Source organism: Entelurus aequoreus, linkage group LG01 (assembly GCF_033978785.1).
Source record: "Entelurus aequoreus isolate RoL-2023_Sb linkage group LG01, RoL_Eaeq_v1.1, whole genome shotgun sequence".
In the NCBI taxonomy this organism is placed as follows: Eukaryota; Metazoa; Chordata; class Actinopteri; order Syngnathiformes; family Syngnathidae; genus Entelurus; species Entelurus aequoreus.
The window spans coordinates 966,177-993,762 of record NC_084731.1 but is presented as its reverse complement, the minus strand read 5'-3'; the positions used below and the strand labels follow the sequence as shown (position 1 = coordinate 993,762).

Sequence of the window (27,586 nt, the reverse complement as noted above, 5' to 3'; positions counted from 1 at the left end):
GGTACTGCAGGCGGAAGCTCGCCACCTGTTGAGGACATCTTCGTGACTAAAATTGCACACCTGAGTTTTTACTTCTTGAAGCTGTCTGGCACTTCTTTGCTTTTTAGAGAGAAGACAAAATGGACAAACTAAAGAAGGTGCTGAGCGGGGAGGATGATGGTAACTCGGACGCGGCAGGAATCCTGGAGGTGACACTTGTTGTTAGCTCATTAGCTTCCAGCGGCTAACCCAAGTTAGCCGTCACACTCACAATAATCTCACGAAAAGTAACTTTAGTCTTCTTTGTCTTTTACCTAAACCTTGCACATTAACAACATTTCTTGATTTAGGGCTGTAATCACTTTACTTTCTGGTTTGTATTGCTACCATATGGTCTATATCCATCCATCCATTTTCTACCGCTTGTCCCTTTCGGGTTACATATATATATATATATATATATATATATATATATATATATATATATATATATATATATATATATATATATATATATATATATATATAAAATGTTATGTATGTGTATATATATATATATATATATATATATATATATATATATATATATGTATAGGTGTGCATATATATATATATATATGTATATGTATAGGTGTGCATATATATATATATATATATATATATATATATGTGTATATGTGTGCATATATATATGTATATGTGTGTGTGTATATATATATATATATATATATGTGTGTGTGTTATGTTATGTTATGTATGTATATATATGTTATGTATATATATATATGTGTGTGTAATGTATGTATGTACATATGTTATGTTATGTATGTATGTATATATATACAGTATGTATATATTTTATGTATGCATGTGTATATTTTATGTGTGTATATATATGTTATGTGGGTGAATGGCCGTGATTAGGATGGCGGAAGCTGTAAACGGACCTGGAACGCTCCAGTTACTAGCACGGCCGTTCTACCATTCCAGCCACGCCGTTCCGTTATTTACCAGACTTGGTAAATGAAGTTTTGACCATTACAGGATATGCCCAAATAATTCCGGGTCAAAAAATTATATTTCGTGCTGTCAGATATTGATAATATTTCACATGAGCACAGGTAAATAGATATGTAATAAATGTAGCTGTCAAACGATTAAAAGTATTTAATTGAGATTAATCGCAATTTCTTAATTGCATATAGATATCATTTTTCATCATTTTTATTTTTTTTAAACATAATGCTTTTTTAAACGACAACACAAAATGGAAATAAACAAGCTTTTATTGACAATAAATAAATTACGTGCATATTTTGTAGGATTACAGAATTTGCATTTGCAAAGATGTTTAGTAATGCAATCTGTGATATTTCAACTTGAATAAATGCTTCTGATATTATGTACGGTACATTACATGTTGTAAAAGGTAATGGTACTCATATCTCTGCATGACAATGTCTTAACCTTCTCTATTTATTATTAAAATGTAATATACAGCCTGCTAAACATTCTAACATTGCAAACAATCATTTAAAACAGGATATAAAATAATATACACTTTATTTCAATCTGCCAGAAAACATTTATTTAGGTAGAAATATCACAGATTACATTACAAAATGTCTTTGACAAAGCATGATTGGGACAATTTTTTCATTTTTTTACAGTAGTTAGACCAGATTTGACAAGTCGTGACACATGCACATTCATTGGGGGTTAAACATATTACTACTGTTAAAGAAAAACATTATTATCCTTCCGTTTGAACTGGTTACATTTGAGCTTCACTCTTTTTTTAGCCACTTCTGATTGCAATGTTTTACTGTAGGTCTGTATTTACATTTGATACAATGGATCTAACACATACATCTAATATCTCACTCTATTGAGTTGCCGCTGCACTATACGGCATGTCTTGTGGGCACTTTGTGAATAACCGTCACAAGTTACGTGTTTGTTGTTAACCCTTATTCGTCGTTACCACATAAAATGGTATTTAATTGTTTTGTCAGGGCATTCAATCGATCACAACTGGACTGTTAGGTTTGTCTCAGGAGACGCTTTGACTCTCATCCTAGTAGGATTCATCAGTTCATGCTCATATACTTACATTTTTGTTTATAAGTTGTATGGTTGGATTTTTGGCTCATTCCTGTGAGAATCCTGCGTGTGACTGAAGAAAGAAGAAAGTAAATGAATGTTTATAACTGAATACATTTATATATGCATAAAAATGTGTTTTCTTTTGTATTACCGTATTTTTCGGACTATAAGTCACAGTTTTATTCATAGTTTGGCCGGGGGTGCGACTTATACTCAGGAGCGACTTAAGTGTGAAATTATTAACACATTAGCGTAAAATATCCAATAATATTATTGATGTCATTCACGTAAGAGACTAGACGTATAAGATTTCATGGGATTTAGCGATTAGGAGTGACAGATTGTTTGGTAAACGTATAGCATGTTCTATATGTTATAGTTATTTGAATTACTCTTACCATAATATGTTACGTTAACATACCAGTTGGTTATTTATGCCTCATATAACGTACACTTATTCAGCCTGTTGTTCACTATTCTTTAGACATTTTAAATTGCCTTTCAAATGTCTATTCTTGGTGTTGGATTTTATCAAATACATTTCCCCCAAAAATGCGACTTATACTCCAGTGCGACTTATAAATGTTTATTTACTTCTTTATTATGCATTTTCAGCCGGTGCGACTTATACTCCGGAGCGACTTATACTCCGAAAAATACGGTATTTCTTTAATAAATGAAATAACGTTTATGACAACCTTTTTCCAAAACACTATATAGAATGTGAGATATAACAGGATAATGCATACATTTCTCATTTGTTTTCAAAACGCTTACAAAAAAGTGGGACGCCATTTTTATGACCCCATTTTGAAAATTCTTAGCGCCAACACCGCGTCATTCTGTTCAATGACCATTTGTCTGTTTGTCAGAGTAGTTGTTGGCTATAGTTAGTAAATTAAAAAGCCCCTTCCATGAGCAATGTGATGTGCCTCTGACTGTGCAGAGGAACTATGCCATCAACTGTCCTTAGTTTTAACTACAAGCCACTCAGACAGCCCTATTATAATGTGTGTGTGAGCGAGGGTAAGCAAATGGCATCAAATCTAAAATTAAAAACATAGTGCCAAATCTTTCTGATGTGCTCCAAATGTATCCGTGGCAGGCTGACACAAATAAATGAATGAGTATGTAAACAGTATATTACATTATTAATAATTTTAAAAATTCAATTTTTAATTCTAAAATCACATCATGCCTATTATTTTACACAATTGATGATTTCAATGTAAGATATTATTTTAAATTTGAGTAAACAAGCTTATCAAACTTGTGGTTATGTCTTCCCTTTAGAGAGCCAATAACGCATCAACGCTAGCCTGGGGGACAAGAATGAAAGGCTTTCTCATCTGTTTCATTTTGGGTGTGCTGTGTTCCATTCTGGTGAGTGGTAGTGACTGCGGCATCATGGGGCGCTTGCCAGGGTAACAGCCCACCTGGTTGCCGTGTGCTGCTGTCTCCAAGGTAACAGCTTGTTTGTTTCAGGGCACGTGTTTGCTGTGGTTGCCGGCGTTTGGACTCGCGGTTTTTGCTGTCCTCTACAGTGTAGGAAACATCTGTGCTCTAGCCAGGTACTTCCGTTCTGACCACATTTCAACCATTAAAGTTCTGTGAATACAGCATATAACCTAGGGCTGGGCAATATGGCCTTTTATGAATATGTGGATATGTTTAGTCCATGTCACCATACACCATATATATGTGGATATGTTTAGTCCATGTCACCATACACCATATATATGTGGATATGTTTAGTCCATGTCACCATACACCATATATATGTGGATATGTTTAGTCCATGTCACCATACACCATATATATGTGGATATGTTTAGTCCATGTCACCATACACCATATATATGTGGATATGTTTAGTCCATGTCACGATACACCATATATATGTGGATATGTTTAGTCCATGTCACGATACACCATATATATGTGGATATGTTTAGTCCATGTCACGATACACCATATATATGTGGATATGTTTAGTCCATGTCACCATACACCATATATATGTGGATATGTTTAGTCCATGTCACCATACACCATATATATGTGGATATGTTTAGTCCATGTCACCATACACCATATATATGTGGATATGTTTAGTCCATGTCACCATACACCATATATATGTGGATATGTTTAGTCCATGTCACGATACACCATATATATGTGGATATGTTTAGTCCATGTCACGATACACCATATATATGTGGATATGTTTAGTCCATGTCACGATACACCATATATATGTGGATATGTTTAGTCCATGTCACGATACACCATATATATGTGGATATGTTTAGTCCATGTCACGATACACCATATATATGTGGATATGTTTAGTCCATGTCACCATACACCATATATATGTGGATATGTTTAGTCCATGTCACCATACACCATATATATGTGGATATGTTTAGTCCATGTCACCATACACCATATATATGTGGATATGTTTAGTCCATGTCACCATACACCATATATATGTGGATATGTTTAGTCCATGTCACGATACACCATATATATGTGGATATGTTTAGTCCATGTCACGATACACCATATATATGTGGATATGTTTAGTCCATGTCACGATACACCATATATATGTGGATATGTTTAGTCCATGTCACGATACACCATATATATGTGGATATGTTTAGTCCATGTCACCATACACCATATATATGTGGATATGTTTAGTCCATGTCACCATACACCATATATATGTGGATATGTTTAGTCCATGTCACCATACACCATATATATGTGGATATGTTTAGTCCATGTCACGATACACCATATATATGTGGATATGTTTAGTCCATGTCACCATACACCATATATATGTGGATATGTTTAGTCCATGTCACGATACACCATATATATGTGGATATGTTTAGTCCATGTCACCATACACCATATATATGTGGATATGTTTAGTCCATGTCACGATACACCATATATATGTGGATATGTTTAGTCCATGTCACGATACACCATATATATGTGGATATGTTTAGTCCATGTCACGATACACCATATATATGTGGATATGTTTAGTCCATGTCACGATACACCATATATATGTGGATATGTTTAGTCCATGTCACCATACACCATATATATGTGGATATGTTTAGTCCATGTCACCATACACCATATATATGTGGATATGTTTAGTCCATGTCACCATACACCATATATATGTGGATATGTTTAGTCCATGTCACGATACACCATATATATGTGGATATGTTTAGTCCATGTCACCATACACCATATATATGTGGATATGTTTAGTCCATGTCACGATACACCATATATATGTGGATATGTTTAGTCCATGTCACCATACACCATATATATGTGGATATGTTTAGTCCATGTCACCATACACCATATATATGTGGATATGTTTAGTCCATGTCACCATACACCATATATATGTGGATATGTTTAAGGCTGAAACGACGCGTCGACGTAGTCGACGTCATCGGTTATGTAAATACGTCGACGCCGTTTTTGTGCGTCGACGCGTCGCATAATTACGTCACACTACCGTCATGGTGGAGCGCAAAGCAGACTGTGCGAGCGAGGGGAAAAACGCACGCCAAAAGTCGTCAAAAGTGTGGGAGTATTTCAATACACAGCCTAATAATGTTGTTGTATGCACAGTGTCGAGCGTAAATGTCCTATCATAGCAGCACAACGGCTATGAACGAACATTTGAAAAGAAAACCATCAACCATCAACTAGTCAATCGTCCGCGTTAGCATACGTTGTCATCATTACACAAAAACATGAATGTGTCATTTGTATCTGCTAGGGGTGTAACGGTATGTGTTTTGTATTGAACCGTTTCGGTACGGGGCTTTCGGTTCGGTACGGGGGTGTACCGAACGAGTTTCTAAGCTAAAGCTAACTTTAGCTGCTAAAGTCTTAACAAGTTGCTTTGCTCCTTCTGCGGCTGCCTCTGTCTCAGCACGCAGCATTGTCCCACCCACACAACCATCTGATTGGTACACACGCAGCATTGTCCCACCCATACAACCATCTGATTGGTACACACGAAGCATTATCAGCCAATCAGCAGTGCGTATTCAGAGCGCATGTAGTCAGCGCTTCAGCGTGGAGCAGATAGGTGTTTAGCAGGTGAGCATCAGGCAGCGGACTCTCCCCAAATGATAATAAACACCTCCCAGTCAACTACTAGTAACATCACTATGAGCCCGTTGACCTACTAGAAACTTAAACTGCAGCTCAGCTCACTCGCAGTCCTGGCTTGAGGTGAAGGCTAATTAGCTCTCAGTTCCAGCCACATCGACCCCTTCTGAGCGCCTATTTTCAGCTGCTGGGAATATTGTAAACAAGAAAAGAAGCAAAGCAAGTAGACATGCTAACCTTTCTTCATTACAACTGTTAGTCACTCACTGGAATGAGTAGAATTGGTTATTGTGTACTGTGTTGGACTGGATGTTTATTTTGCACATTTTAAAAGCAATACTTAATGTTTACAGTGCTCCAGAATATTTAGATTGGCACTTTTTTGTATTGATGTTTATCTTTATTTTTGCACATTTTAGCAAATAAGCAATACTTTCACTTTTGTTGAAATGTTTACACTTTTGTTACAGAATATTTCGTTTTGCACTTTTTTGTATTGGATGTTTATCTTTGCACATTTTAAAGCAAAATAAGCAATACTTTTACTTTTGAAATGCTTATACTATTGCAGAATATTAAGATTTGCACTGGATGTTTACTTTTATATTTGCACATTAAAAAGCAAATAAGCTACTTTTAATTTTGTTAAATGTTAAAAGTTTTAAATGTTTACATTGTTACAGAATATTTTGTCATGTTGTTGTCAATGTTGACTGAGTGGCCATACTTTTTTTTTTTGTAAATAAAAGCCATGCCTTTTGAAAAAACTGGCCTACTTTTATTTTTTCATCTTCATTTTAAATAAAATAAAATAAAAAATAATCGGTAAAAGGAAAAATAATCTATAAACGAATCGAAAAAATAATCTATAGATTAACCGATTAATCGAAAAAATAATCTATAGATTAATCGATAGAAAAATAATCGTTAGCTGCAGCCTTAGATATGTTTAGTCCATGTCACCATACACCATATATATGTGGATATGTTTAGTCCATGTCACCATACACCATATATATGTGGATATGTTTAGTCCATGTCACCATACACCATATATATATGGATATGTTTAGTCCATGTCACGATACACCATATATATGTGGATATGTTTAGTCCATGTCACCATACACCATATATATGTGGATATGTTTAGTCCATGTCACGATACACCATATATATGTGGATATGTTTAGTCCATGTCACCATACACCATATATATGTGGATATGTTTAGTCCATGTCACCATACACCATATATATGTGGATATGTTTAGTCCATGTCACGATACACCATATATATGTGGATATGTTTAGTCCATGTCACCATACACCATATATATGTGGATATGTTTAGTCCATGTCACCATACACCATATATATGTGGATATGTTTAGGCCATGTCACGATACACCATATATATGTGGATATGTTTAGTCCATGTCACCATACACCATATATATGTGGATATGTTTAGTCCATGTCACCATACACCATATATATGTGGATATGTTTAGTCCATGTCACCATACACCATATATATGTGGATATCTTTAGTCCATGTCACCATACACCATATATATGTGGATATGTTTAGTCCATGTCACCATACACCATATATATGTGGATATGTTTAGTCCATGTCACGATACACCATATATATGTGGATATGTTTAGTCCATGTCACGATACACCATATATATGTGGATATGTTTAGTCCATGTCACGATACACCATATATATGTGGATATGTTTAGTCCATGTCACGATACACCATATATATGTGGATATGTTTAGTCCATGTCACGATACAGGATATATATATGTGGATATGTTTAGTCCATGTCACCATACACCATATATATGTGGATATGTTTAGGCCATGTCACGATACACCATATATATGTGGATATGTTTAGTCCATGTCACCATACACCATATATATGTGGATATGTTTAGTCCATGTCACCATACACCATATATATGTGGATATGTTTAGTCCATGTCACCATACACCATATATATGTGGATATGTTTAGTCCATGTCACCATACACCATATATATGTGGATATGTTTAGTCCATGTCACGATACACCATATATATGTGGATATGTTTAGTCCATGTCACGATACACCATATATATGTGGATATGTTTAGTCCATGTCACGATACACCATATATATGTGGATATGTTTAGTCCATGTCACCATACACCATATATATGTGGATATGTTTAGTCCATGTCACGATACACCATATATATGTGGATATGTTTAGTCCATGTCACGATACACCATATATATGTGGATATGTTTAGTCCATGTCACCATACACCATATATATGTGGATATGTTTAGTCCATGTCACCATACACCATATATATGTGGATATGTTTAGTCCATGTCACCATACACCATATATATGTGGATATGTTTAGTCCATGTCACCATACACCATATATATGTGGATATGTTTAGTCCATGTCACGATACACCATATATATGTGGATATGTTTAGTCCATGTCACGATACACCATATATATGTGGATATGTTTAGTCCATGTCACGATACACCATATATATGTGGATATGTTTAGTCCATGTCACCATACACCATATATATGTGGATATGTTTAGTCCATGTCACCATACACCATATATATGTGGATATGTTTAGTCCATGTCACCATACACCATATATATGTGGATATGTTTAGTCCATGTCACCATACACCATATATATGTGGATATGTTTAGTCCATGTCACCATACACCATATATATGTGGATATGTTTAGTCCATATCACCATACACCATATATATGTGGATATGTTTAGTCCATGTCACCATACACCATATATATGTGGATATGTTTAGTCCATATCACCATACACCATATATATGTGGATATGTTTAGACCAGGGGTCACCAACGCGGTGCCCGCGGGCACCAGGTAGCCCGTAAGGACCAGATGAGTAGCCCGCTGGCCTGTTCTAAAAATAGCTCAAATAGCAGCACTTACCAGTGAGCTGCCTCTATTTTTTAAATTGTATTTATTTACTAGCAAGCTGGTCTCGCTTTGCTCGACATTTTTAATTCTAAGAGAGACAAAACTCAAATAGAATTTGAAAATCCAAGAAAATATTTTAAAGACTCTGTCTTCACTTGTTTAAATAAATTCATTAATTTTTTTACTTTGCTTCTTATAACTTTCAGAAAGACAATTTTAGAGAAAAAATACAACCTTAAAAATGATTTTAGGATTTTTAAACACATATACCTTTTTACCTTTTAAATTCCTTCCTCTTCTTTCCTGATAATTTAAATCAATGTTCAATCAATTTTAATTTAATTCTTCATTTTAGCTTCTGTTTTTTCGACAAAGAATATTTGTGAAATATTTCTTCAAACTTATTATGATTAAAATTTAAAACAAATTATTCTGGCAAATCTAGAAAATCTGTAGAATCAAATTTAAATCTTATTTCAAAGTCTTTTGAATTTCTTTTAACATTTTTGTTCTGGAAAATGTAGAAGAAATAATGATTTGTCTTTGTTAGAAATATAGCTTGGTCCAATTTGTTATATATTCTAACAAAGTGTAGATTGGATTTTAACCTATTTAAAACATGTCATCAAAATTCTAAAATTAATCTTAATCAGGAAAAATTACAAATGATGTTCCATAAATTATTTTTTTAAGTCATTTTCTATATCGCACAGAGACAAACCTGCGATATATCCAGTATATTCCATATGTCGCCCAGCCCTAATATAACCTGTCTGTTTTTGCTGTGGTTTCAGCACCATGTTCCTGATGGGACCGTGCAGGCAGTTAAAGAGCATGTGTGCCAAAGAACGAGCGCTTGCCACCATCATTATGCTGGTGAGAATACTGGGATGTCATCTGGTGCATGCTGTTCAAACTGTACATGACGCAGGGATCTTTTAACTCGCTTGAAGACAAAGTAACCAGCCATTAAAAGACAGTGAAATACTTCAGTACATCCTTAGAAGATACAGAGAGGTTGGAGGTATGTCAGAAGTAATAAGCTGTCTGTCTACAGGTGTGTCTGGCTCTGACTTTATGTGCAGCTTTCTGGGTGAGAAACTCATTCTGTTTGGCAAGCAAAGCATGGTGGATAAGAGGAAGCATTCCTTCACTAACCTCTGTGTTTTTTTAGTGGAAGAACTACGGCCTTGCACTGCTGTTCTGTCTCCTGCAGTTTTTAGCATTCACCTGGTAAGCATTTATGCACACATGCAGAGACATATTGTGTGGGTTTAGCCTCGCAGGCAAGTCAAATCATTTGATTTTTTCTTATCCTATATGAGGGTGGGGGTGTCGATTTAATTCACTTCCGATTAAATCAATAGTTTGAATGTTGTCTTGTTTTTTGCATACAGTAGACGATACTTCTTTTTTTTAGCGAGCCAGCCACTTGTTAAGCGAGACTAATCTGCTATACCTCTCATCATTGCCTCTCGCAGGCAGGGGGCCAGAGACAAGAAGTCCATGCCGAGACAAGTCCGAGCTATGTTCCTCTTTGTAATCTCTGACTGTCTCATCCTAGTGTCATTGGAGCCGACGTGTACAACTATGTCCGTGTAGCTAGTGGTGTTATTAGCCTGTCGTGGGTGTTTACTAGGCCTGCTACAAATCAGCTCCCTAAGATTAGCTTCAATGTCGGGTGCTCTGGCCCCGGGAATACACCTAATTATGGCTGGTTTACTAAGCAGTATGTTCCAAGTGATGGAGTATCCTATGACTAAGGTGTGGTGCCAGGTAAACTGGGGTGTAGGACTAGCTAAAGGGCTAAATCTATTATGCGTCTCAACCAATTCACCGTGGCTTGTAGGCCGCTTTGGTCTGCTACAAACTGGGCAAGTCAGCTCGCTACAGCTAACGCTAGCAAAAGTTACAAAATGACTCTGCTTTAACTGGCGGACAAAGTCCTCAGAACGGTGCATGAAGAGCAGGGAGCCATACCACGTTGTTTCTTTCGCCGAGTCCAGTTCTTGCTAGCAGTGTGAGGGAGCAGACACCTTCGGAGCACAGTTGCTTTGGGCCGGGAGTAGCTTAGCTTTGATTACAATCACAACACTCTTACTTTAGAACCAGTTGAAGTTCTAGAGCATGTGTTAGTAGCCAGCGAGAAGGTATATTTTTGGCGTGACGGATTGTAAACAGAGGTCACAACACTGGAAGTATAATACCCGAGGGGGCGTGGCTATAGGATAGAGTTGCCAAGTAGGAAATGTTTTCATGCAAGTTATAGAATTTTACCTGACATTTTCAATGATAATAATGTAGAAATTAAGTCAATTATCTACTAAAAAAACAAAAAAATATGTTGTACAAAACATGGGACATGTAAGTGTCAAAAAGACAGCCAAAAGAGGTTGGTAGAATACAATAAAGAAATATTTTCAAGGTAAAATAAAGTGTAGAAATGCACCCAATTGCAGGAAATGTCTTCATTTTAAGAATTAGATTTCGGGTCTTGCGTGGCAGCACTTCATGCCAATAGAAATGTTCCTCCTTTTTTTGTCAGTTTTCCTCTTTTTCTCCTCAAAGTGTGCTCACATGCGTGTTGGCAGAGATTACAGCTTCAAGGGTTTTTGAATTATTTTGTACATTTTTTATACGTTTGCAAATAAAAAAAAAACCTTTTCACATTGTCGTCGTGGGGTATTGTCTGTCGAATTTTGAGGCCAAAAATGGAATAAGGCTGTAACTTAAGAAAATGTGGATAGAGTGAAGCGCTGTGAATACTTTCTATAGGTTTATGTAAAAGAGACCGAATTAAAACAATTCCAAATAAAAACATTAAATAATGGTTATATATTGATTTGTATATGATTGAGTGAATGATTCAAACACCTACCAACCAGCAAGTATTCTGAGCCCCACAGACAAGTTCCAGTATGTGCCAACGATTCCTGTTGTATTACTCATGTACAGTACAGGCTTGACTGAACTGTGATGATGAACGCCTGAAAAACACTGTCAAAACTTGGTCACATGAGACCTCTTTGACATGAACTCTGTTCGGCATGTTTGGAGCAAGAGAAGTGTTGAATGAGACCCCAACCGTGTGCAACCCTGGTCAACCACAAGAAACATTTGACCTGTGTGCTTGCTGACCAGGCTTTCTCCAGCAGTACTAAGCCAAGTTTTGCCTTGGGATCAAATTATCTCTCAATCAAATACATTTAGTTTATAATCTTTATTTAATGTTTTTTGTGTGGATTTTGTAACATTCTGTCTGTTAAAACAAACCTACCATAAATGTCTTTTAGGGACATAAATGTACAATATCTGCATCATCACACGGACATTTCGGAGTTGGCGCTCTTTCCTCCTTCCTTCCTGTACAGTACATGATTCTTCACCCTGATTCCAAGTTATGAGTTGAGTGTTGGTCTTGAAACAAGCTTCAGTGGAGCAGCTGAAAATCAGATGTTTCAAAAATAATTCATTGATAATAAATTAATCCCTTTTACTCCTTAAAGACCACCAAACCTTTGCTTTTGTTTGGTTTGATGTGTGGCAAAGTGAACCAAAACATTTTGTTGTATCATTGTGACATATGAACATTTGAGCTTCATTTGAATAAGATTATATTTGAAGGTGGTATATACTACATATTGCACATATATAATGTGATAAATTACAAAAGGAGAAATGTATTATAAAATAATAAGTGAAATGTATTTAGCAGAAAAGCATTTTTTCTGAGGAAAGTATTAAGATTAAGACATGTCCTTGAAATGTCTAAAAATAGATCCTATATATTTGGGGGAAATAATTAGAACATGTCAGGGCATTTGTAGCACTAGTCTGGAGTCTTTGTTTGGTTTGCTCTTCATGGTCAAAGTGAGGGAGTGAGCTCAATGAAGCCTTCACAAAGACAGTTGTTGACACATACTGTACATATATGGGAAATTATAGAAAAAGATTTCCAAACAGTTTGAAATCAGCCAGTGGGATGTCAGACTTTGGCTTTTTTACAAATATCAGATAAGTCGATATTGCCCAACATCATTTCCAATACCGATGTCGACCAGCCAATACAATTGTCGGCAGAAAAAAAACAATTTCTAGGCCAATTGGACGTGCATAGAAAGTAGTCTTATAAATGATTTCATGCGTTCATTTTATTCTGGACAAACGTCTGTTTTATTGCGCTGGTCTAACTGGGCTGCAAGCTCAGCACAAGTGCAGAACGCCAATACAAAATCCTAAATAGTCATCAAAGTACATGCATCTACCACCAGAAAGAGACACGTTTGGCTTTCATGGGAGGTATGCATGGAGGAAACCTCACTCACTTCTTCTTTTAATCAACATTGCATTAGCCTGGGATTCTATGAATTTGTTATTCACATTTTAAGTCTTTTATTTTAAACTTAACTCCAAAAAGCACAAGATGACAATATGTCTTAAAAAACTGTTGTACTTGCATATTAAACTCAAGTGCAGAGTCTATTTTTAAACAATGACCTTGATCCACTACATATCCATGAACCATTATCTATAGATCTTATTGGTAAGCAGATTAACTGACAATTACCATCAGTTATAATTTTTGAAAAGAAAAAACTAAAAGTTTCATGGTCTTTCCTATTTTTTTCATATGGTAGTACCTACACTATTACTGTATTGGGTGAAGTTATGACCCTAAACAAGTTTGCAACCACCAACAAGCTCCTAGCACTATTCTAGTTGGATACTTCTTTCTTATGTAAACTTCTGACCACACTATTTAATGAACATTCTGACTGAGTGCTTTTTATTGCAGGTATGGCCTTTCATACATCCCCTTCGCCAGGTACTACACACATGTACACGCACGTAACCAGAATGTTAATTAGTGATTCAAAACTAAATTGTGGGATTTGTCCTCTTGGTTTTTCAGAGACGGTATCTTAAAATTATTTTCCTTCTGCTTCTAAACATCTGAATGAGCATTGAGGGGGCTGCGAGTCGGCGGACCAGGTGTCAGGTGTGGTTTCCATGGTGACCAGTTGTCTCTCCGCATCCTGTGTGTGTTTAGTTGTACACCTGTTTGGTGTATGGATTGTAGTTTTTATTATTTATTGTAACAGACGTGTTAGGATATTTCACAGCACAGCAGGTATTCATATTGTATTTATATAACTGGTATATATTAAATATCCAATTACTGATAAAAATATTAGCCATTAATATTAATTAGCAAATTTGAGGTCAAAATGTATATTATTTCAGAACAGCTGGACTGATACCCATGAGCTAAAAGTGCTATTCTTGTGAACACTATGATGCCACATGAAGTGTAGCTACTGACTCTGTGCCTTTTTGTCTCATTCTGCTTGTAATGTCCAAATATTTCAGAGAAGGGTTTCAGTAGTCTGTTGGTTGGGTATTGTTTACATATAATCCGGTACCCGGGTCAAATCGGTACTTTTGATACGGTGCTGGTGCGTAAACAGTGCCCGAACCTGTACTTAAAAACATAAAAACTTTGTCTTAAAACAATGCCCATTTATTTTGATGGGATTATGTGACATGCAGAATAGTAATCTATAAAATAGATTTGCGAGTAATAACACAACAGTCATAACGGAACACAGGAAACGTAAATGATTTTTTTCCGCAAGATTAAGCCTGCTTCTTTTAAGGTGAAGTACAACCCAACTTTTGAGCATTTTAACTAGATGCTTGCCATGGACTGTGCGAAGAAAACACTTCATTAAACGTAACATCATTACGATAGTTGTTTCAACAGTGAGTGGTCACTTTTTGTATACCTCACTTTTGAATTTTCTCCAAAAGTTTCCCCCTTCTTTTCATATACTATCTCGGTTATTGAATGAACCAAACATTGCGCATAACAATCTGGTTTGTTTGCTTGCGTATCAAGTACCCAAGCAAAGAATCCCTTGGATTGGTGACTCAGTCAATGATCTTTTATAAAAAAAAATTTAAAAAAGTTTTATGTTTTAATAATAACTGCAAAATAACCAACCATGCAGCCAAAGAAAGATTTGAGCACTAACACTAAAGAAGGCAAGAAACCTTACTGACTTCAAGAAAGAACTGGAAGCAAAGTACTAAGGCGTGGTTCTTCTATTTGCTCATTGACGTCTTCGCCAATAAGAGTTAAATAAATGTAAAAGTGATGTCAAATATTTGTTTTTCTGTATGTAAAACCAAATATTTTCTCTCTAAAATGTATTTTGTGGTAATATTTCTTGGTGTCTCCAGCAGATAATTTGATCGACATTATTTCTTAAAAGAAAAAAATGCTTAGTTTTTCTGTACTATTTGGTCTTCATCTGACCTTTTACAATGAATGACTAACGAACCTGAGGTACCACTGTAGCTACGTAGTTGTTTGCTTTGGTCACCACACACACACTTGGCACAGCCTTTTTGTAGCGAGCGCTAGTTGTCTGAAGCTTTTTGATGAAACATTTCTGTCTGTAAGAACATTTCAGTGATTAAAAAGATGTGATGGTCATAAATCAATGCAGCTAGTGAGTGACCAGACAACAAATACTCAAACATTCACTGTACTTTTCCATATTTAATAAAATGCTCAAGCTGACCAGTTTCCGAGTAAAATATATGTTGGTGTCTCACCTGCTGATATTTACCTGCTGCCTTTGTTCACACTGTCTTCACACCTGATGACAGGCTAACACCAATAATCTCCCTGCTGATTAAATGGCACACACCCACACATATCAAGTGTCGTAGCTTTCCAGATGTTTGACCTCTTGCCAGTTTCACACTCCTGCGAGCAGATGTTTGCCTTCAGTATTCTCAGCTGACATTTCAATTTTGTTGTGTCACTAAGTGGTCAAATCCAACCAAATATTTTAAAAGGTAATTATTTTGTCTTCCCTCCGAACATGTTATAATGTGTATGAAAGTGTGTATTTTTCAGATTTTCTTGCTACATGGATGTGCCCTTATTTTGAAAAATGCCTCGCTTCAAAACGGACCTATGATGATTCTAATCCACACACTCTTTCTGGTGGTCTGGAAACATATATTGATGGTCTAGGTCTAGGATGGTCTAGTAACATATATTGATGGTCTAGGACTAGGATGGTCTAGTAACATATATTGATGGTCTAGGACTAGGATGGTCTAGTAACATATATTGATGGTCTAGGACTAGGATGGTCTAGAACAGGGGTCCCCAACCTTTTTGAAACCAAGAGCTACTTCTTGGGTAGTGATTAATGCGAAGGGCTACCAGTTTGATACACACTTAAATAAATTGCCACAAATAGCCAATTTGCTGAATTTACCTTTAACTCTATGTTATTATTAACAATTAATGATATTTACACTTAATTGAACGGTTTAAAAGAGGAGAAAACACGAAAAAAATGACAATTAAATTTTGAAACATAGTTTATCTTCAATTTCGACTCTTTAAAATTCAAAATTCAACCGAAAAAAAGAAGAGAAAAACTAGCTAATTCGAATCTTTTTGAAAAAATAAAAAATACAAATTTATGGAACATCATTAGTAAATTTTCCTGATTAAGATTAATTTTAGAATTTTGATGACATGTTTTAAATAGGTTAAAATCCAATCCGCACTTTGTTAGAATATATAACAAATTGGACCAAGCTATATTTCGAATCATTATTTCTTCTAGATTTTCCAGAACAAAAATGTTAAAAGAAATTCAAAAGACTTTGAAAAAAGATTTAAATTTGATTCCACAGATTTTCTAGATTTGCCAGAATATATTTTGGGAATTTTAATCATAATAAGTTTGAAGAAATATTTCACAAATATTCTTCGTCGAAAAAACAGAAGCTAAAATGAAGAATTAAAATAAAATGTATTTATTATTCTTTACAATAAAAAAAATAAATTTACTTGAACATTGATTTAAATTGTCAGGAAAGAAGAGGAAGGAATTTAAAAGGTAAAAAAGGTATATGTGTTTAAAAATCCTAAAATCCTTTTTAAGGTTGTATTTTTTCTCTAAAATTGTCTTTCTGAAAGTTATAAGAAGCAAAGTAAAAAAAATTAATGAATTTATTTAAACAAGTGAAGACCAAGTCTTTAAAATATTTTCTTGGATTTTCAAATTCTATTTGAGTTTTGTGTCTTTTAGAATTAAAAATGTCGGGCAAAGCGAGACCAGCTTGCTAGTAAATAAATAACATTTAAAAAATAGAGGCAGCTCACTGGTAAGTGCTGCTATTTGAGCTATTTTTAGAACACGCCAGCGGGCTACTCATTCTGGTCCTTACGGGCTACCTGGTGCCCGCGGACACCACGTTGGTGACCCTTGGTCTAGAAACATATATTGGATGTGCTTTGGTATACCTTTTAAATGAAAGCCTGCTTCACAGTCACGTGTAAAAGCCGTTGTAGTTTGTGTGTGGAGGCATTCCCAGATTGCAAGTAAAAGCCTCCACACACCACCCGCTCCAAAAGTATCAGACTTTATCTTTTGAAAATGTACACTGTTAAAAATGCATCTTTAAGACGAACATCACCACTTTTTATTTAATTCTCTGTCAAGAATAATATTTATAAACAATAGGCTTATATGGATTCGCCGGTCACAACATTAGGTACACCTGCCCACTCTGTTCAATATAGAGCGTCATAAGGAAGCACGTTGATAATATTGTGCACATGCCAGATGAAAATATTGTAAATAATCTTCCTCAAACCAAGTTGTAATGTTGCAATGCAGCTGTCTTTTTAGCGGCTAATTCAACTTGTACTTACTGGTCCATGTTGGGAAAATAGTCCCGTGGAAAATATAAAGTATTTATTGTAGAGCAGGCTGGAAAGCATGGAGGGTCCAGGCAAGATGAACTAGAAATGTCCACATTAGTGCATCTGTCAATCTGACATCACAAATGGCTCTCTGTTAAAAAAAAAGACGGCAAAATACAACCTTCAGAGGCATCCAAAACTGCATGCAAGCTATTTCCCAAATGCATGAACCTTATTTGACACTTTGGCCTTGTTTAACACGAGGATCCAACAATAATACACTATATTGACAAAAGTATTTGGCCACCTGCCTTGACTCACATATGAACTTGAAGTGCCATCCTATTCAATATGATGTCAGTCCACCTAAGGGGCCAAGCCCAAGTCCTGAAAAAACAACCCCACACCATAATTCCTCCTCCACCAAATGTCACACTCGGCACCATGCAGTCCGAAATGTAGCGTTCTCCTGGCAACCTCCAAACTCAGACTGGTCCATCAGATGGAAAAGTGTGACTCATCAGTCCAGAGAAGGCGTCTCCACTGCTCTAGAGTCCAGTGGTGATGTCCTTTACACCAGTGTTTTTCAACCACTGTGCCGCGGCACACTAGTGTGCCGTGAGATATTGTCTGGTGTGCCGTGGGAAATTATGCAACTTCACCTAATTTATCCCAAAAATATTTTTGGCAAATCAAAAATTAGAATCTGCCAATAATGTGCCGTTGCTTAGTGTCTGTGCTGTGTAAAACTCGGCAGGGTAACCACGTAATACTCCATGTCAGTAGGTGGCAGCATTGCTTTGTAAAAGTCGGAAAGTGTCGGGTGAGACGAGGATGGTTTGTTGTGATCCCGATATGCAGACCACAGTGGGAGGCAGGGTGCAGGTAAAAAGGGTATGTAATGCTTAAACCCAAAATGAACGAAAGGAAAAGGCTATGCAAAACAAAAGTCAAACTGAACTGGCTACAAAGTAAACAGAGACAGAATGCTGGACGACAGCAAAAACTTACGGTGTCCACAAAGTACATCCGTACGTGACATGACAATCAACAATGGCCACACAAAGAAGGATAGCAACAACATAAATAGCCTTGCTTGCTAACACAAAGCAGGTGCGCGGAATAGCGCTCAAAGGAAGACATGAAACCACTACAGGAAAACACCGTCAAAACAGGAAGGGCCACCAAAATAAGCAAGACAAGAACTAAAGCACTACACACAGGAAGACACCAACACACTCAAAATAAGACACGACGACTTGGTGGAGTTACATTTTTTAAAATTTTCTGCTGGTGGTGTGCCTCCGGATTTTTTTTATGACAAAAATGTGCCTTGCCTCAAAAAAGGTTGAAAAACACTGCTTTACACCACTGCATCCCACGCTTTGCATTGGACTTGGTGATGTATGGCTTAGATGCAGCTGCTCGGCCATGGAAACCCATTCCATGAATCTCTCTGCGTACTGTACGTGGGCTAATTGGAAGGTGACATGAAGTTTGGAGCTGTGTAGCAAGTGACTGTGCAGAAAGTCTTTGCACTATGCTGACCTCTCTGTCACTTTACCTGGCCTACCACTTTGCACTATGCTGACCTCTCTGTCACTTTACCTGGCCTACCACTTTGCACTATGCTGACCTCTCTGTCACTTTACCTGGCCTACCACTTTGCACTATGCTGACCTCTCTGTCACTTTACCTGGCCTACCACTTTGCACTATGCTGACCTCTCTGTCACTTTACCTGGCCTACCACTTTGCACTATGCTGACCTCTCTGTCACTTTACCTGGCCTACCACTTGGTGGCTGACTTGCTGTTGTTCCCAAACTCTTCACTTTTCTTAGAATAAAGTTGACTTTGGAATATTTAGGAGCCAGGAAATTTCCGCACTGGATTTGTTGCACAGGTGGCATCCTGTGACAGTTCCACTGTCGGAAATCACTGAGAGCGACCCATTCTTTCACACATTTTTGTAGAAACAGTCTCCATGCCTAAGTGCTGGATTTGATACACCGGGCCAAGTGGTGGATGGTTGGCCAAATACTTTTGGCAATATAGTGTATGTCAGTAAAGAGGAAAGTCATCAATGAAATTGGAAAAAAAAATCTCAATGTATGTGAATAATGGTGTGTGTGTGTGTGTGTGTGTGTGTGTGTGTGTGTGTGTGTGTGTGTGTGTGTGTGTGTGTGTGTGTGTGTGTGTGTGTGTGTGTGTGTGTGTGTGTGTGTGTGTGTGTGTGTGTGTGTGTGTGTGTGTGTGTGTGTGTGTGTTTGCAGCTAGAGGCTGAAATTAAAGGGTCGTTCGGTGAAGAGCCCTGAGGGAGGAGCTTTCACCATTTGATTGTGTTCAGTCCACGCTGAGCGGTGTACCATCTTCAGCCTAACGCTTGTTAGTTCACATGTTTTGTTAATTCCACTTTTTCAGTTAGACATCTTTGGGATTCTTTCACCATACAGGTGAGTCGCACCTTGTCTGACTTCTTCTAAATGTTGCAGGAAGTTTGTGAATGACATGTTTCTGGTCCAACTACAGATTGTTCCCCGTAAATAGGCCGAACAGCAAAATGTGGTCACCATTTAGTATTATTTCAGTAAGTGTAGTCATTATTTACATGGGCAAATGTATGTGCAGTCACATGTGTCTACTACAGAGTCTCCAGCCAGTTGGTGAGCTACCGGGTTGATTTTGAGTAGCTCTCCACCAAAAGATGAACAAAATATTATATAGAGCTCTCAGTATCATCCATGCTCCCGTCAGCCCCAATAAGTATTTAGAATTGGCTTCTTAATTCCAGTTTATTGTTAAAAAAAATACCACTGTTTCAATGATGTTCACAAAAAAACCCCATAAAACTTGAGCGGTCTGGTGTGTTCCTGAGGGATGTTGAGCTTGATCTTGTAGAGCAGTTCAAGTACCATGGGGTCACACTGGACCAGGGGTCACCAACGCGGTGCCCGCGGGCACCAGGTAGCCCGTAAGGACCAGATGAGTAGCCCGCTGGCCTGTTCTAAGAATAGCTCAAATAGCAGCACTTACCAGTGAGCTGCCTCTACTTTTTAAATTGTATTTATTTACTAGCAAGCTGGTCTCGCTTTGCCCGACATTTTTAATTCTAACAGAGACAAAACTCAAATAGAATTTGAAAATCCAAGAAAATATTTTAAAGACTTGGTCTTCACTTGTTTAAATACTTTCATTAATTTTTTTACTTTGCTTCTTATAACTTTCAGAAAGACAATTTTAGAGAAAAAATACAACCTTAAAAATGATTTTAGGATTTTTAAACACATATACCTTTTTACCTTTTAAATTCCTTCCTCTTCTTTCCTGACAATTTAAATCAATGTTCAAGTAAATTTATTTTTTCTATTGTAAAGAATAATAAATACATTTTAATTTAATTCTTCATTTTAGCTTCTGTTTTTTCGACAAAGAATATTTGTGAAATATTTCTTCAAACTTATTATGATTAAAATTCAAAAAAATTATTCTGGCAAATCTAGAAAATCTGTACAATCAAATTTAAATCTTTTTTCAAAGTCTTTTGAATTTCTTTTAAAATTTTTGTTCTGGAAAATCTATAAGAAATAACGTCTTGTCTTTGTTAGAAATATAGCTTGGTCCAATTTGTTATATATTCTAACAAAGTGCAGATTGGATTTTAACTTATTTAAAACATGTCATCAAAATTCTAAAATTAATCGTAATCAGGAAAAATTACTAATGATGTTCCATAAATTATTTTTTTAATTTTTTCAAAAACATTCGAATTACCTAGTTTTTCTCTTCTTTTTTCGGTTGAATTTTGAATTTTAAAGAGTCGAAATTGAAGATAAACTATCTTTCAAAATGTAATTGTCATTTTTTTCGTGTTTTCTCCTCTTTTAAACCGTTCAATTAAGTGTAAATATCATTAATTATTAATGATAACATAGAGTTAAAGGTAAATTGAGCAAATTGGCTATTTCTGGCAATTTATTGAAGTGTGTATCAAACTGGTAGCCCTTCGCATTAATCACTACCCAAGAAGTAGCTCTTGCTTTCAAAAAGGTTGGTGACCCCTGCACTGGACACACCACTTTCTTCAAAAACAACAACTCAAACTCAGCAAAAAGAAATCAAGTAAAATCTGCATAATTTTAAACTAATCAGACCTTTCATGACAATCAAGTCTGCTAAGATGTTTTTCCACTTAATATTTCCCCACATAGATTACTGCATCACCACCTGCTCACTCACTGAAAACACAACATTCAAACCCATAGAAGTGGTATTTAAAAAATCAATTAAAAAAAAAACTTGATCAAAAGCCTCTGTCATTCCGTCAGTGTAACATTTAGGTCAAATAGAAAATGTTCTTCATTTCAAAAACAGCTGTTTGATTTATTAAGTTTATCATGGCCCACGTTATGCATCCATTAAAATGAGGACAAGACAGAGGTGTTGACATCCCCTAGAAAAACAAGCTTTGAACTAACAGTTCTGTCAGTCCAAGGAAGTCATTTGTGGAACAGACCTCCAAGTAATATTAGACAATGTCCCACTTTTTTACACCTTTAAAAAGCATCTTAGATTTGTTCTTAAAAATTCACAGTCAGGCCATCACTTTGACTAATTAAATTGTTTTTAATTTTTATGTCTGTGTTTTTGACATAATGTTTTATTGTCCTTCTGTGTTTGTGTTTTTATGTCTTGGGACTACATATGTAAATGAGCAACTATGCTGTAATCTGGCTCATTTACAATCTGTGAATCGGATCGTTTATCAATGTGCATTGTCCTGAATAAACACATCTAAGTTTTTATATAACTGTTAAGGGCCTATATTTAAATGACAAATTAGCAAAAAAATAGCACCGCTTCACTAGAGATCTGCTTCCTAAATAAAATGCACTTTAAATATTGCCAGTCATATACAAACCCCAAAAGCAGTGAAGTTGTCAGGTTGTGTAAATGGTAAATAAAAAGAGAATACAACAAATCCTTTTCAACTTCTATTCAATTGAATAGACTGCAAAGACAAGATATTTCATGTTCACACTGAGAAACTTTGGTATTTTTTGCAAATATTAGCTCATTTGGAATTTGATGCCTGCAACATGTTTCAAAAAAGCTGGCACAAATGGCAAAAAAGAGTGAGAAAGTTGAGGAATGCTCATCAAAGACTTATTTGGAACATCCCACAGGTGAACAGGCTAATTGGGAACAGGTGGGTGCCATGATTGGGTATAAAAGCAGCTTCCATGAAATGCTCAGTCATTCACAAACAAGGACGGGGCGGGTGTTGTCTACCAGCAATTGTGCTTTGTTTATGAAGGAGATGTCCTCTCAGTGAGGTATTATGCCCTGTCAGTTGGAATACTCATGGACATTCATGCTAGCGGACATGTTTGCCTATACGTCCATGTGTCATTGACTGGGCTAGCATGCTAAAGCATCACACTAGGAGCACCATCAAAGCATTGGTTGCACAAACATACCAGCTTTTGTTAGACAAGATCATAGACTGAATTAGACAATATAGTTTACATACCAAATGTCCATTTTCATTTATTACAAGTAATAAGAAAACATAAATGCCTGACTTACCTATCATCAAGGAGGAAATTAGCAAGTTTGGCGTCAGATGAAAAAATCTTCTCCGCCTTCAATGGTCTCCATCTTTCAAAGGCATCCAAGATACAAATCCTGGTTTTGTCATGAATAAGTTGAAAATGTTAACTTTTAGATGTACTAAGGTCTGACATGTTTAGTAACTTTACCAGTGGCAGTAGCCAGACCAAGATGGCGGTGCATAACTGGCAACCTGGATGTAAGAAACTCACGGACTTTCTAATTGGTCAAACAGTGGAGGGTGTGGCATCCAAATGAGAACAATAACAAGATTTCAGGGCTGTAAATTTAATTTTGAAATGATTATATCCCGGCTAAACTACTTTTATCAGTTATAGAGGTATTGGAAAATAACATGATTTATTCATGCCTTTTGATATATCAGGGCCATTTAATGATGACTTGACATGAAATTATTACATATGGCTCCTTTAAAATATTTAATCGCAGTTTTGTTCATAGTTGACTCAAAATTAATTGCGATAATCACAGATAGGTATAATTTTCCGTCATTAATAAGTGTACCCTACACAGATACTTTTCAGGGAGGGTGGCTTCATATTGCTGCATAACAACCTTCTCTATTAATTCATGAAATGTAATATTCAGCCTGCTAATTATTCTGTAATTGAGGAATCGACCAGAACATGTTATACAAGAATTGACGCAATATTTCAACCTGCCAGGAATCTTTCTTGTCGGGAGAACAACTTGCCATGACTTTGAAGCCTGATAGTTCCATAAGTTAGACTTTCTTTTGTCCATTTCTGCTCGCTTGTGGCTCATCAGTAGCAAGTGAACTGCAGCCAAGTTCCCTCGCTACGGCGCGGCAGGGGGGTCAAAAAGGAAGTGTTCGCGTTAATTGCCCGTTAGAAAAATGAGTGCCATTATTGAAATGTATAGTTAACGCGTTATTATTGCGTTAACTATTACTGCCCAAGTGTATATATATATATATATATATTTGTATATATGTTTGTATACATATTTATGTGTATATATACACAAATATGTGTATATATGTATAAATGTATATATGTATACATTTAAAGTGCTTTGAGTACCTTGAAGGTAGAAAAGCGCTATACAAGTATAAACCATTTACCATTTGTATGTGTATTTAAATGTATATATGTATGTGTATTTATACGTATATATGTATGTGTAATTATACGTATATATGTATATACTGTATGCATGTATTTGTGTATATATTGAAAAGGGTTTGCAAATCATTGTATTCTGTTTTTATTTACCATTTACACAACGTGACAACTTCAATGCTTTTGTAGTTTTCTAAGGCAAATAAGTGGAACTTTACTACAAAGACCAAGTCAGTCACTTACCCTGAATTCAATTGAGTTGCATTTCACTTGATGAAGACAAAACTAAAGGGGAAATACCCCCAAAACAATCAGGAGACAGTTGCAGCACCATTTTATTGTAGGAATGTCATCCAGGAAGACTTTTTAAATGATTAACTTGAATGCACGTCATTTATTTGCTCAAAACGTGTGCCTACAGATTATTCCACCACCACTAAACGCTGACTGACATAATGTACATACAGTGTATATCAGTGTGAGTGGCACTGACATAATGTACATACAGTGTATGTCAGTGTGAGTGGCACTGACATAATGTACATACAGTGTATGTCAGTGTGAGTGGCACTGGGGGCAAGGTGGGACAAATGTCTTGCCAAAGGACACACCAATCCGACCCACGCCACACCCAAAATTTAGACTGGAGTTCTCGTTTTCTGAATGTGGGAAGAAGCCTGAGTGGAGAAAATGCAAAATAAAAATATGTTCACCCAATTCTTATAAATCCTTAAGTGTCCATGATGTATAAACATCTGACTAGAACTACAGTATATAGATCAGGCATTTTAAAGTTGCTTTCATTGAGGGCCACATCACAGTTATGGATGCCCTCAGAGGGCCGCTTTTAACAATAAATATACATGTGTGTATATATATATATATATATATATATATATATATATATATATATATATATATATATATATATATATATATATATATATATATATATATATATATATATATATATATATATATATATATATATATATATACAGTGTTTCCCATAAACTGCCAAGATACCTGTGGCGGTGGGGGCGTGGCTATGGGCGTGGTCACCATGACATCATCGAGTAATTTGCATAATTTACTACAATGATATGATTTTCTCTAAAAAGGCTCAAAAAATGTATACTTACTAATTAATAATAACAGTTCTGTTTTAACCGTCCATCCATCCATCCATTTTACAATATAATTACAACACTTTATGTACATATTTATATACAGATTTGAACAATAAGTTGTTCACTGAAATATATTTATTAATTGTGGTTCTTACAAAAAATATATCTTATAAAAATATAAAAGCTAAAATGTCTCTTAAACCTCTGCCCCTTTAATTAGTGCATACTAAATAATTTAACTTTAGCCTACTACTACAAGCATATTATTTACCAGCAACATAAAGTGAAACAGAGGCAGAGGTGTCCTGCCACAGTCAGTAACAAATAAACAGAAAACAGTAGTGGTCAAATACAAATAAGGCAACAAGAGAAGTATCCTACACTTCTCTTTTGTAAAGTAAATCTGAACAGCCTATATGGGCATCTACATCTACTATATGATTTGCCTGAGAAGCTGGACAGGACAAAAAAAAAACTTTTTTTTGTTGTTGCGGCCTTAATTCTTTCGTGGTGGGCCGCCACAAATAAATGAATGTGTGGGAAACACTAATATATATATATATATATATATATATATATATATATATATATATATATATATATATATATATATATATATATATATATATATATATATATATATATATATATATATATATATATATATATATATATATATAATACATTAACAATATTTTTTTTTTACATAAGCTGCAAAAAAGATATTTAAATTTGACTTTAAAATGTGGCAGCTCAGTCACCAGAATTTTATAGTAAAAGCAGTGATTTTTTTTTACAGCATATAAAGAAAATGAATAAATGGAAAAACAATACCACTGTTTTTGGCGGTAAAAGCAAACAACAGAGCTGCCAGTTTTTGTTTTTTACCGTAAAATCTCGTTGTTTTAATGTTTTTTTGTTTGTTTTTTTAATGTTTTTGTGTCTTACTGTATATGGAGAAAAACAGTACCAAAGTGATTTTACGGTAAAAACTCAGTCGGGGGAATTTAACTGTAAAATCTATTGTCAATTTTACAATCTTCAATTTGATCGATCATTTGTTTTGAAATCATAAGTCAAGCAGATATTTAAGTACAGTATTTATCTTTGTCTGAACAAAAAATAATTTTGGAATACATGATAACATTGAATTTTAAAAGATATGCAATTGCATGCAGTACATGATTTTTAATGTCAAAAGGGAAAAAACTAGTATATTTAGTAAGAAAAGATGAAGCATTTTATTAACACATATATTATTTCCAGGCTTTCGCGGGCCACTTCAAATAATGTGGCCCCCCGGGGCCTTGAGTTTGACTCCTGTGATATAGATGATGCTGAATGAAGCATGTTCCTATATGGCTGAGGGAAATGAACAGTCACTCCTATTTAACAAGCTCAGGTGTGTGTTCTGCAGATGAAGGTGGAGGAGCGACAAGGTGACGGCGAGGCTCCATCAGACGGCCACGGGGGAGGCGCCAAATCTGCAGAAAGCTGCATGTTGCGGCTGCTGAGCGCGGTGGCGAGCGGACTGCAGGCCGGCCGGGAGAAGGGCGACCCAACAGAGAGGGGGCTGCAGGTGACCCTGGAGGACGCTGAGCTGTGGAGGAAGTTCCAGCACATCACCAATGAGATGATTGTCACCAAGAACGGGCGGTAAGCCTCTCGCCTTCCAAAATAAGAGCTCAGACAATTATGAATGGATGGTAGAATTTTTTTTATAGAACATC

General features: G+C 35.9%; 2 protein-coding genes across 11 annotated transcripts in view; both read left to right on the top strand.

Annotated features, from left to right (window-relative positions):
* LOC133646479 (vesicle transport protein SFT2B-like) lies at positions 1-27,331 on the top strand. 2 transcript variants are annotated; one of them, XR_009825298.1, is made up of 9 exons: positions 1-188; positions 3,379-3,468; positions 3,571-3,656; positions 10,067-10,148; positions 10,330-10,365; positions 10,447-10,505; positions 14,068-14,097; positions 14,185-14,271; positions 27,274-27,331. XR_009825298.1 is itself a non-coding variant. In XM_062041871.1 (8 exons), the coding sequence occupies exons 1-8, from the start codon at positions 120-122 to the stop codon at positions 14,219-14,221; spliced, it is 489 nt and encodes a 162-aa protein (XP_061897855.1). In that variant the 5' UTR covers positions 1-119; the 3' UTR covers positions 14,222-14,594. The 2 variants fall into 2 exon arrangements, 1 of the variants encoding a protein (XP_061897855.1); XM_062041871.1 differs by lacking the exon at positions 27,274-27,331 and having other exon boundaries at positions 14,185-14,594.
* Positions 14,067-27,586, top strand: part of tbx19 (T-box transcription factor 19) — a 31,519-nt gene continuing 17,999 nt past the window's right edge. For 6 of the 9 annotated variants that reach the window (XM_062041824.1, XM_062041815.1, XM_062041792.1 and 3 more), the window contains exons 1-3: positions 14,067-14,097; positions 14,185-14,271; positions 27,274-27,512. In XM_062041824.1, the coding sequence (XP_061897808.1) occupies positions 14,230-14,271; positions 27,274-27,512 (281 nt within the window). In that variant the 5' untranslated portion in view covers positions 14,067-14,097; positions 14,185-14,229. Of the gene's footprint in view, positions 14,098-14,184; positions 14,272-20,333; positions 20,467-20,542; positions 20,601-27,258; positions 27,513-27,586 lie in introns of those variants that run through there. The other 3 variants (XM_062041808.1, XM_062041799.1, XM_062041833.1) reach the window with 3 other exon arrangements.

Bases quoted from the DNA above. Each gene is read 5' to 3' on its own strand.
- LOC133646479 (XM_062041871.1), top strand. From the start codon at position 120: ATGGACAAACTAAAGAAGGTGCTGAGCGGGGAGGATGATGGTAACTCG. The intron at 3,469-3,570 runs GTGAGTGGTAGT...TGTTTGTTTCAG, and splicing joins GTGTGCTGTGTTCCATTCTG to GGCACGTGTTTGCTGTGGTT. The intron at 10,366-10,446 runs GTGAGAAACTCA...GTGTTTTTTTAG, and splicing joins CTTTATGTGCAGCTTTCTGG to TGGAAGAACTACGGCCTTGC.